This window comes from Arachis duranensis, chromosome 3 (genome assembly GCF_000817695.3).
Source record: "Arachis duranensis cultivar V14167 chromosome 3, aradu.V14167.gnm2.J7QH, whole genome shotgun sequence".
Lineage (NCBI taxonomy): Eukaryota > Viridiplantae > Streptophyta > Magnoliopsida > Fabales > Fabaceae > Arachis > Arachis duranensis.
This window is the reverse complement of record NC_029774.3, coordinates 27,123,627-27,136,703: the sequence shown is the minus strand read 5'-3', so window position 1 is coordinate 27,136,703 and position 13,077 is coordinate 27,123,627. Positions and strand designations below refer to the sequence as shown.

The window sequence follows — 13,077 nt, the reverse complement described above, 5'->3', positions numbered from 1 at the left end:
ATTTCTTGCTTAATAATTAATCTTATTGAATAAAGAATACTCATATTTTTATATTTATATGTTTTATATTTAATTATTTAACAATAAAAGATTCTGTTACCGTTTAAAGTATTGTGTATTAAAGTATTGTCATTTAAAACATTTATTTATGTACTAGAATATTCTATATTTATTAGAGTCTATCAATACTCTTCTTTTATATTAACTTTTGATTTTCATCTAATAAAATCTAATGGCCTTTTTAAGTGTAGCTCATTCAATAAACACATAATTATTGAACTTATTTTAGACATACTATATATATAAAATATTTTATATTGTATATATATACTAGCTAGCTCTTATAAAAATTTAAAATTCATATGTCACTCCACGTCTTGTGTTACATAACCGCCGTGTCCAAATATGTACCGTACGTACACCTCTAATGATGAACCGGTATCACTATAAATAAGTGAGTTCACTGCAAGCATCGATCACTCCCACATCTATTCTCTTGCTTATTATATTATATATAAAAATGGAGTTCCGATGCGCTGTTGCTATGCTTTTCTGTGTAAGTTTTCGTATTCTTTTGCTTTTTAATTTGGCTTATATATTCGCCAAAAAGAGTATAATAGTCCTTCATTCACTCATATTTTACCCTCACTGCGGAAAAATATCTATATTTCACTTTCTATGATCTCTTACCACAACTTTAGACCAACTTTCTTCATCCAAAACATTTATTTAATTTGGCTTTCACTGTTAACAATATTATAGTCAATATTAAATAAAATCAAGTAAAATATTAAGGCAGTGATGAGTTAACAAGAACTGTAGCAGGCTGATTCCTTAAACAAGGAGTATATATGTATGCGTATATATAAGTAATTGGCTTTTCCAAAAATACAGTTTAAGAGAGTTACGTTTACATGCACATGCTATCTTGCATGTAATGATGGTGATTATAATATGTTAATGTTATAAGTGTGAAGAGTGTTGAAATTAGTCTCGTATAAAAGAAAGTAAGAAAGAGTGAGTAATTTATAAGACGAGAAACCCATTAACTGATTACATGGTAGCTATATAGTTTTAGCAACATTTAAAGTGTTATTAAAATAAATAATATTTTTAATTTAAAAGATAAAAATAAGAAAGTTATCAAAATGTAAAAAATTATAACTTTAATTTTAAAAATAATTTTTAAATATTACTTAAGTTGTTTAACCATCATAGCCATTATAATTATAGCCACCGTAGTCCGAAGAAACCACTGGCACACATATATATGGTTTGAGTTTCGTTGATTTAAAGTAAAATAATTATATGAAATGTTTATATAATATAATTATTATGATATCTTATGTTTGGAGGAAATGGTACGGTGCAGCTTGCTTTTGCAATAGGAAGCCGTGGGCGAGAATTGATACCTGACGAAGATTACTGGCAAGCAGTTTGGCCAAACACTCCAATTCCTAACACTCTCAAGGAGCTTTTAAAGCCTGGAGCCCAAGGTCCATATATATAACTCCTCAATTATACAGTCACATATTAGAGTTGGTTATGGATTATGGTTATGAGAACCAATCTTAGTCGACTGATCCAATTTGATTAATTAAAAATTGTTTGTCAAATTAGTCGGATTCAAAATAAAAGAATAAACTAATTGATGAAACAGGTATGATTTTTTAATTGTTAACCAACTAAAAATAATAAATTTAATTTTTTTAAATTATATATTTTATACATAAATTTATTATTTTATTATATTTAATTTAAATATAGGTAAATTTTAATTAAATCTTAAACCTTTAATTATATGGATTCGGTGATAGATACAAGGATCAAATTTTTGACCTTTCGGATTTAGAACTCTAATACCATGCTTTGATACCACTCATTCCAAAAGTTTTAACTGATTAAAAAAAATAACACTAATAATTATATATCTATTATTCTCTAAACTTTCATTGTATATATTGTACAAATATTCTATTGGTTTCTCGTACTTTCCCACTGCTGTGGTTTTTAGAACTTGGTATAGATCTAACAAATTTCCACCTAATCTGCTCCACATGCACACCCCTGTCAATACACTATACACATCTGCAGATCAATAATTGCAATTCTTTTATGAATGATTAATAGGGTAGAATTATCCTAAAATAAGAGTTTTTTGTATGATAATGCGTGCAGATTCTGAAATAAATGATGTTCCGATGAAAGTGGACGACACACAGTACCCAAAAACGTTCTTCTTCGAACATGAGCTATTTCCTGGGAAAAAGATGAACATGAAGTTCAGCAAAATCCCGTTTGCTCAACCATACGGAGTATATACATGGGGCAAAGTAATTAAAGACCTCGAAAAAGAGTCCTTCACCTTTGAGGATGCTTGCGTAAGAGAAGCCGGCAAGGGCGAGGACAAGTACTGCGCAAAATCCTTATCAACTTTGATCGGTTTCGCCGTTTCCAAGTTGGGAAAGAACATTCAACCGTTTTCAAGTTCTTTCTTGGACAAGCAGACTGACTACACCATAGAGGGAGTGCACAATCTTGGAGACAAGGCTGTTATGTGTCACAGGCTCAATTTTCAAAGCACCGTCTTTTATTGTCACGAAATCCATGGAACCACCGCATACATGGTTCCAATGGTGGCAGCCGACGGCAGGAGAACTCAGGCGTTAGCGGTTTGCCACCACGACACTTCCGGCATGAATGCGGAGGTTCTTTATGAAATGCTGAAAATCAAGCCTGGAACAGAGACTGCTTGCCACTTCCTTGGAAACAAGGCAGTTATGTGGGTTCCCAACATGGCTGTCAATAGTGTCTACAATAATGCCAATATGGCAAGTTAATTAACTATGCCTTTCTTGAAGCCTTTTGGGTTTTACTATAATTAAATAATAAACCCAAGTAATGTTGAACTCTCTACTTGTACTGTTGAAGCTCTAAAATACATGTGCGCCCATAATTGTGCAGTATATATGATTATATGCTGCTCAATTTTAATATCTATATCTTCTTGTTTGATATGAACTTTCAATATCATATCTACATGTTAATTAGTCGACATCCAGAAACAACTCTTTTTATTGATTTTTAACTTTTATTAAATGTTCATAATGGATAGAAACCTGGTTTAATAGTTTGATCAACAAGAAAAAAAAAATATTCTATAGTGGACCAAGTTTAACAACACCCTGGTTGTTAAAAATTCCTTTGTTATGGTTGGATTCTTTCACCAGATCTGATGGCTCAAGTCTTGTTGTTAATTGTAAAAGAGAAAGTATAAGAATCAACTCTATTGTAAGTCAATTTGAACAATTTTTTAAAAATTAAGATTTTAAAAAAATAGGATTAGAATATTGCGTCATATAAACCTAATGAAATACCCTCCACGTACTATTCTTATGTAGCCGCTTCCCTAACGTGAATGCCATTTCCTCGCGTCACCGTTTCCTGAAGTTCCACGTCGAGACGATATAATGAGAGGGGATAAAATGGGGCTTCACGTTAATGAAGTGGTTATAAATTAAAAAATTCTGTTTTTAAAATTTTAAAAGTTTATTTTTAATGATTTTGAAAAGTTTTTCAAATAAATTAGCTAGTATTCTAGTTGCCCATCCAGCGAAATTATTTATAAAAAATAAGTTTTGACTAATTATTAATTGTGAAAAAATTAAGGAACAATACTAGGGGCTAGTAACATTTGTGATCGGTAGCCATCAATTAGCCATCAATGATAATTTGATGGTGTGAAATTGGTGTGAAATTTTATCCAATAGCTCACATTTCTCTGCTAGTTACATGCTAGCCAAAATGCAATAAAATTACTGGCTCTCTAGACTTTTCCAAAATGAAGAACAAAAATAGAATTGAATCTTATTTCAAATATTAAGTGTAAATTTAAATTAAAATAAATATTAAAAATAATTTTTAAAAATTTCAAAAATATCAAAAACGAAAAAACAAACTTAACTCATTAAAATAAAAAGGACTAGTATTAAAACGAGTTAACCACAAATCATATAAAGTACTCTTGTTTAAAATGTATTACTACTCTACCTATGATAGCCTGAACGAAAATTCTTCAAAATTTGACGTAGATCATCATAAATGAAATTTATATTGATATTCTCGATATATTGCAGCAGCAGGATATTAGTCTTACCGCTGGAAATTACGGGCAAGAGCTATGGAAGATGTTCAACAAAATATGGATATTGCCTTGTATTTTTGAGACGGAAAAACGTGTCAGAAAGGAAGAGAAAATGACTAAACGAGAACTGGAGAGAAAGAAAAGAGTGCTAGGTTACTATTACAAATGTTGCTCAGTTCCAATCACACTAACCCAATTTCATATTCAACCGCTCGTTTTTGTGGTTAGCCCAACTTTTAAAAACACCAGTTTCTGAGCCCAATTTCAATGCTTATGTTTTTTTTTATATTCATGGGCTCTTGAAAAATTATGTACCCTTTTAATATTTCACATTATCTATAGCATCTTGTTTCGATATACAAAGTCAGAGGGTTAATACCCACAAAAAAAAGGCAGAGGTTAATGTATAGGACTGGAAACTGTTCAATTCAGTACATGAAACTGTTTAATTCATCTAAAAAACGCCGAAAATTTTATTGTTCATTCAATCTGAGATTTTCTTATTTTATTTCACAATACACGTATAAATACTAGATTGATTAACGTCTGAACAAAATTATACAAACATAATGGATTAAGGGCTACAAATCAAAGCCCGAACATGTTTTATGTGAGTCTATTTTCCATTTGTTCCAATACATAAAGGCTTTTAGATATTCACCGTTCCTTCAACAAGGGACTTAAAAATTGAATTGTATTTAATAAATAAATTTTATTAATTTATATGTATAAATTTTAAAAAATGTGGTACAAATGATATTAATTCATGTATCAATTTTAATAAATATAGGTATAAATTATTTTTTTTGTACAAATTTTCTGTAAATATAGTGTAAATTATTGTTAATTAAGTGCAAGTAAAAAATAATAATATTTGTTGGTCATTTAATATTATTCCATTTACTTATTCAGCTAATCAAATCAATAAACAAAATATTGATTGTACAAATAGAAAAACACGAGTGAGTACAAAGCGCTTCCTTTATAATAAGAAGCAATTATTTCCATGCAATAATATAAACTCAATACATTACATGACAAGTAACTACTAGTGAACTCATCAGGATTCAATATCCTAATTTATGAATAGCTTCATTCTTTCTTGAGCTTCTTAGTGATGGTGGCAATATACTTGCCTTGGTGGAATGCTTGCTCTAACTCAAGTTTAGTTGGTTGTCTTGATCCATCACCACCAGCATAAGTTCCGGCACCATACGGACTGCCACCCTTCACTTCATTCATCTCGAACATGCCGCTGCCGAATGTATATCCGATCGGAACAAACAGCATTCCATGGTGAACTAACTGAGTGATAGCAGTGAGTCTAGCATTGATTCCACAATTTTCATATCATTATTAGTACTTCATTCATGAGTCCTATTAATTACGAATTAATCGATAATAATCTCAAAAATGCTATGTGCACATCAAAATTATTTATCAAATTAGTCATTATGTATTTATAAATGAATATATATGTTTAATATGTATTTTATATTTAGACAAATATTTTTTATATATAGTTGATTTAGTAGCTGATTTTTTATACACATGTAACATGGTTGTAATAGTTGAGAGTGAAATTCTTACGCTGTAGTCTCCTGTCCGCCACCTTGAGAACCGGTGCTATAGAAGATTCCGGCTGGCCTGCCAGCGAGCTGTTGCGTCTGCCATAAGCTTCCAGTTGCATCTAGAAAAGATTTGAACTGAGCAGCCATCATTCCGAATCTTGTTGGAAAGCCGAACACGAAACCATCACCCTCCGGCAGCTCTTTCGGGTTAATGAGTGGTACATCGCTCTTCGGTGGTGCTCTCATTTTACCAAGCACCTCTTCCGACAAAGTTTCCGATACCTGTTCGTTCATTAAAACAAATGAATATCAAACACTTTTCCATTACTAGTAATGAGGTAATACTATTGAGAATGAATTAATTTGAATATATAATATAGAATACTTAATCAAGAACATGCCTGCCATAGAGTAGCCTCAACGCCATCTACAGAATCAGCACCTTTTTTTATTTCTTCTGCTAGTCTCTCTACATGTCCGTATAGCGAGTAATACCTGCCAATGAAATTATATAAAAAAAATTATTTAATTTATAACATAACAAAATGAATATTGTATTTCATCAAAGAAGATAATAATAACAATAATACAAAACTGATCCAGTAGAGAAGCAAATCTAGAAAGAGGGACATAGCCCAAACATGATTAGAATTTTACAAAGCAAGTGAATTATTATAACATATGGTAGATAAACTTTGGCAATGACATTATATGTATTGAAGAGTGCTTACACAATATAAACTTTTACAGCCATCAGGTCGTTGATCTTCAAAGGAAGTATTTATATTTATGTGTCTCTCTCTGTTTTTCTATTTATGTTATAGAAGAATGAGTTGTTGATGAATGAATGAAAGATGGGGAAGCGAAAGCCATATATATAGTTGCGTATGGGAGAGGATTATTTGATATTGATATGGTAGTTGACTAATGTATATAATTTTAAATTGCTCTAACTTCCTGATTGACGACCCTTTTTGTTTCCTTCCTTTATTTTATATTTCATGACTCCCAAAAACCACTGCTGCAAAATAAAATTGATGATGATAACATGGTGTCACGCTTACGTCGCACTAGCCTTGAACTATTTCAAAATGCAGTAGAAGTTGACAATTTTATTAGAGAAAAAATTGAATGTTTTTAAATCTATTTATTTATTGTGTGAGTTTAAAAGTAATGTGTAATTTTGATGCATTATCAAATAATTTTTTAGATAATAAATAAAATAATAATGAGGTTTTTTGTATTTTGTCTTTGAACTAATCAATTTTTTTTGTAAAAAAAATACCAATTATATTCTTCAGAATAATAGACATTATTGAATTCGTTACATCCTTCCCTCGATTTTCTTTTAATACATAAATTTTTGTGTATTTCATATGTTTGAAATAGATTATATAATTTTTCTTTTAATACATAAACTTTGATTTTGAGTATATAACTTTATTTAGGTCAACAAATACATACATTTCAATTTTGAGTATATATATATAAATATATATTACAGCAAAATGTGATAATGTAAGAAAAATATTTTAGAATAGAAAAGAATAAGAGAGATTTTGAGAAGAATTAAAGGAGAGAGATAATTTTATTGACAAAATTTTTAAAAAGAAAGGATACAATTATTAATTTTTTGTTTGTCAATTACATTTTTATTAAAATTAGTAGTATAAAAAAATATTTTAAATTTAATATTATCAAGAAAAATAAAAAAATTATATAACGACTAATTTGATTAATTTTTAAAATTTTAGGAATGAAAATAACTTACGTCTAAACTTTCAAGAACTATTTTAATTAAAAATAATTGTTTTACATGTCAAATGGCACGTGGTGGTGTGCCACGTATCACTGACCTGACACATCATCAACTAATCATCTTGTGACACGTGACATCAATCCACCACATCATTATCCAACTAATATAAGGATTAACGTGACTAAATTATATATCTTTTAAAAATAATTTTAATTAATTTTATTTTTTGAGGACCAAAATAAAAATTAAAATATATTTTAAAAACGATTTTAACTATTAATTCGTGTTTTATAAGAAGACTCGGAGAAGAATATTGCAGTTAGTTTGTGAAGATTACAAACTTTTATAATTGGTTCTCATTGTCTTGTATTATTTCGGCAAACGTGGAAAAACGTAACGAAGAGAGGTGACAAACATAACTCTTGAATTGTTGACCAAGAAACTCTGGCTAACAGCAACGTAAAATAAAGATTATGGGTTTATTAATTGGTTGCAATTATTTTATATAGTAAAAAACTATCTCACACTGATACGGATACTATATGACACGAAATATGAAGATACATTAATAGTATTTAATTGTGTCTAAATATATTTTAAAAAATTTATTTTTTATTAAGATACGGTTAAATATAAAAAATAAATATATTAGACTAATATCAATAAATATTGTATACAAAATGTATTTGACAATTGACCTCAAGCTTCATAAGTAAAAAAGTTTGAAAATTAATCTTCATCAAAATTTAGTGTGTGCAATATATTGTGAAATTTTGGTTTAATCCCTAAGAATTATCTAAACCAGTATTGTTAAAAAATTTATATTTTAGGTATCAAAACAAAAAATCACAATATGGATATTTTTTTATATCGCTATGTTAACCTTTTATATTTTGACAATATTTTTTTCTATCTTTACGTTAGCAATTTTAACTTCTTTTAAATACTATGCATAATCATTTTTTTACAAAGAAAATAATTACTACTAAATCACTCAATATTTTATATTTATTTTTTTTAAAGTGGAGATAATAAAAGTTCAATTTAAGAAGGTAAGTATACTACTTGTTAGAATATAATGAGGATCAATTAGGATCAATTAGTATATCTTAATATTTATTATAAGAGATTACATCTTTATTATTACGATTTTCTTAGTACATATATAAACACCTTTTTATATTATACCATTCTAGACAACATTCTTTATAAATACTCTTTATTATAAACACTCTTTATTATACTCAATAATACACACATTATTCCTTCAGTTTAATCTCTTATTTCTAACACTACTCAAATATTTCATGCAAAAATACTATATACATAATAAAAATCAGTTAATATATATATATATATATATTGTTTAACTTATTTTTAGTTTATATTTTAAAATTTTTATTTTCATCTAATATTATCATATCTCATACATGATGTATACTAGTTTTTTTTTAATTGTTTTTTGTTTTCATATGTAATAATAGTTATAGATTAAGATGCATTTGATATAACCAATAATCTCGTCCATATTATTATTATTATTTTCAATTATTATTATTCGGATCCATTCAGCAATCAGCACCAACATGATGGCCGTTCATCTGTCTGACTTTTGAATTTGTACTATATAGAATATAATATTGGGAACAAGACGGCTACACGTGGAAAAAGTCCAACATGCCCAAAGGAGCGAGGGGCTGCTTAGATTTTTGGTTTGCCTCCTAACCAATACACCAGTGAACATAAGATATAAGTTAACAAGCAATAATTTAGGAATTCTTTTGAATACCCCCAAAAAGTGCATGTTTCTTCCTCCACCCTACTTTTTAACCATAAAGAACTTGATGGGGGGATATATTATGATACGAAATCCGAAAATAATGATGAAAATGAATATAGGGCCGTGGATTTTTATTTCTGCTTTCATGGATCGGATACGTATCTGCATATTTGCAGTAAATATTCATATTCGATCAGAAAATTGCGGATTCGATTCGATCCGCACTCTTTATGGATCGGATTGCGGATATTTGCTCTACATCCGCAGATCCGCACAATAATAATTATATATATATATATATTTGATATTATATTTACTTGTTTGTATGTTTTAGTATAATTATTATTCATATATTGTATTATTTTATTTTTGTTATTTAAGAAAAATTTGGTTAAAAATATTTTAGGAATAAATAAATTTAAAAGTCTGAAAGAAATATTTTTATTGAATTTTTTACATAAAAATATGATTAAAAATAGAAGGTTCAACCATGCGGATATATCCGATATCCGATATCCGATATCCGATCTGCACATTTGTGAATCGGATTGGATCCGACACAAAAAACGCAGATATTATATCCGATCTAGTCCGATAAAAATTGTGCAAATCGAATCGAATTTTCGACCATATCCAATCCAATCCGATCCACGTACATTTCTACTTAAATGTGAGAATGTGAGATCACTACTATTTAATATTTGTTTTGGTATAACAGTAAATTAATATGTATTGGTACGGAAAAAATGGACACACAAAAATGGACACGTGAATATTATTTTGATTAATTGTATAAAATGACTGTAGTATCATTTTTAATTTTCTCACAAAATATTCTTTTAGTTCATTTAAAAAAAATAAAATTGTTGTTTTAGTTCATTTTTAAAGGACAAAATAAAATTTGAGTTAATTTTGTTTAATAATATTATTCCAAATAATAAAATTTGATTTTAAAGTAACAAAAATACGCTTTTAGTTAATTCTTATTCTAAAATACACCATTAAGAATTAATTTAAAAAGCCACTACATACCCTTTTAAGGATTAAATTTAAAAACGCTAAATTCAGAATTAATTTTGTTTACTTGTCTATAAAACTTGAAAATTTGATTTTAAAAAAAAACTAATACAACTTTTTTGTTAATTTTAAAAGGTCTAAAATACCCTTTTCAGCATTAAGGTTCTTTGATTATGTTAGAAACTAAATATACATTAGATTTTGATTATAAAAGGACTAAAATGACCATTTTGTTAATAGAAAAAACAAAACAAAAATCCCTTTTATAGTTATTTTATAAACAATAAAATACTCCTTTAGAATTAAGGTGGTTTGATTTGTACTACAAATTACAGATTGAATTTAGTTTTGAAAAGACTAAAATACCCTTTCTTGTTTAATTGTATTGAAATTTTAAATTTTATTTTAAAATGACTATTAACAATTTGGTCAATTTTCAAAGACACAAATATTCTTTTCGTCAAAAATCATTTTAGAAAACTAAAATATTGTTGCAAACTTTGTTTAAATGAATTAGAAATTAGAAATTTGAATTTTGATTTTAAAATACTAAAATATCCTTCCATCAAATTTTACAATACTGAAATATCCCGTTTAGGATTATTTTTAAAGACTAAAAATTCCTTTTTAGATTAATGTTATTTTTAGAAAGTAAAAGTTAGAATTTCATTTAAAAGACTAAAGCACTCTTTTGGTTAATTTTAAATAGACTAAAATACTCCTTTTAAACTCAAGATTGTTTAGTTTATTTAGAAACTATAAATTTGAACTTAAATTTAAAATGATTAAAATACTCTCTGTATTAAATTTAAAAAAGAGTATAATACCCTTTTAGGATTAAGGTTGTTTAATTGTGTTAAAAATTAAAAAGACTTAAATAAGTTTATATATATTTGTGTTTGAATGTCCAAATTGTTCTCTTGAGTATATAGGAAATGCCTGACGATGTTATTACTAAAGCATGCACAAAGAAGATCAAGAAGAATTTTAAAAACTTTGCAATACTCGTACAAAATATTAATTGCTAGCCCCAAAAAAAAAAAAAAGAATTAAGTCCATTGGGCTAAATTTAGAGAACAAGAAACTCAAGAATTCATCTCAAGTTCAGTGGGCTAAATTGAGATGCAAGTTCAAAATTAAAATTAAAATTAAAATTAATTTTGATTTTGATTTTTTGTTCAAATTTCAAGTAGAATATATAGTTTAATTTAATTTTATTTTCTTTTGGCCTTGTCAAAATATTTTATTTAGTTTTAATTTTTTTTAGCATGTATATCTTTAGGAATTTAAAATTTAAATCAAATCAAACCAAATCTAATTTAAACAAATTAGCATATCTTTAGAAGGATTTACAATATTGATGTTCTTGAATGAAGCTTTAGTCCGTTTTTTCATTATCACAATAATGAATAATCACATGTGAAATTTTTTTCATAAGAGATTTTGAAAAGACCTTTCACATGCCTTTTTTGAGATAACTCATAAATAATGAATTTCATATGAGCATGACTAAACTTCTTGTGCCACAACTATTTGTTGTTAACAATTGAGGAGACATCTTACATTTAGATATAAAGGTCCTCAAGGTATAATACATAAGTAGCGTCCACTCTTTTAGTAGTGAGAATAGTAGAGTCATTTGCTTTATTAATAACTTCTCATTGATCGATATCAAATACTACTTTGTAACCTTGATCACAGAATTGAATGATACTGAGCAGATTGTAAGTCAAATCATCTACTAAAAGAATATTTGAGATAAGGTGAGAATAACCCAAATTAGCTTGGGTTCCAGTTGACTAGTTTTTAAATTGTTATCGAGGTTTTTGATAATCTATCTTTTCAGGATTCTTACGATTCCTCTTTTAAGGTTTCTTAAATAGCTTCTTCTTGATTTTATAGCCATTTTGTTTCTTGAACTAGAAACACTGATCTGTGTCATGTCCAAGTTTATAGCATATTTGGCGAAATTTCTCATCATTAGTTTCAACATATCGTAGACCAAACTTTTAAAGATATAGTCTTTGACTACCAAGTATTAGATCCATATTCTTGAGACATTTAACCATTTTTCTATGTTAGCAGTGTGAACTTTATTAACTCACCAGCTCATAAATCTCTCTTTTTTTAGCCATACTATCTTTATGTGATAACTTCTGAGATTGTTCCTCCTGAGATTTTTTCGTATGAGTTTCCATTTTAGGAATTCATGTCTTCTGAAGTTCAGAAGCATATATCTAACTTTTAATGGACTCGTTGGTAGCTATAAGTTCTAGATGTCCTTTTCTAAGAACAATTATCTCATAAATTAGTTATGTGTTTTTCTCTTTCAAAAAATCATTTATTTTTTGTAGATCCTCAGATTTAGATTAGATTTAGTTGATATTAGAAGATTCAATTTTCTAAGTCGTTTGAGTTTAAAGTATGCCTTAGATAACTCTTGAAAATTTTTCAATAGTTCCTCATACAAAATATGTAGTTTAGAAAATGAAAGCTCAATTCAAAGATTATTACCATTTGTTCTGACTCACAATCACCCTAAGAGCAACTCCAACGGTTCAAAAATTTTGAACCTCATTTACTGTGTGTCAGTAAAAAAGGAGAATCTACCGTTGGAGCAAATAAATAATGAGTTTCTTTACAAATTTCGAAGCAAGAGAGAGACTCTGTCTCTCTCAAAAAAAAATGATATTTTATTAATAAAATTAATACTTTATATACATATGTATTGAGCTGAGCGTTATATATACAGTATACTTCATATACACAATACATATTAACGTTATATATATAGTATACTTTACAT

At 27.9% G+C, this 13,077-nt stretch overlaps 3 protein-coding genes across 3 annotated transcripts in view; 1 reads left to right on the top strand and 2 right to left on the bottom strand.

Moving 5' to 3' along the window:
• Window positions 1-473, bottom strand: part of LOC107478362 (eukaryotic translation initiation factor 5-like) — a 1,710-nt gene extending 1,237 nt beyond the window's left edge. Inside the window, exon 1 of the mRNA XM_016098503.2 lies at window positions 387-473. Coding sequence (XP_015953989.2) covers window positions 387-473 — 87 coding nt within the window. The remainder of the gene's footprint in view (window positions 1-386) is intronic.
• LOC107478334 (unknown seed protein USP) lies at window positions 394-3,055 on the top strand. Its single transcript, XM_016098475.3, has 3 exons — window positions 394-556; window positions 1,373-1,496; window positions 2,179-3,055. The coding sequence occupies exons 1-3, from the start codon at window positions 521-523 to the stop codon at window positions 2,838-2,840; spliced, it is 822 nt and encodes a 273-aa protein (XP_015953961.1). The 5' UTR covers window positions 394-520; the 3' UTR covers window positions 2,841-3,055.
• Window positions 3,056-5,091: 2,036 nt separating this feature from the next.
• Window positions 5,092-6,560, bottom strand: LOC107478335 (probable NAD(P)H dehydrogenase (quinone) FQR1-like 1). Its single transcript, XM_016098477.3, has 4 exons — window positions 6,447-6,560; window positions 6,117-6,210; window positions 5,735-5,997; window positions 5,092-5,468 (listed from the first exon to the last, which is right to left on the bottom strand). Exons 1-4 carry the CDS (start codon window positions 6,467-6,469, stop codon window positions 5,237-5,239), a joined length of 612 nt encoding a protein of 203 aa, XP_015953963.1. The 5' UTR covers window positions 6,470-6,560; the 3' UTR covers window positions 5,092-5,236.
• Window positions 6,561-13,077: the final 6,517 nt, after the last annotated feature.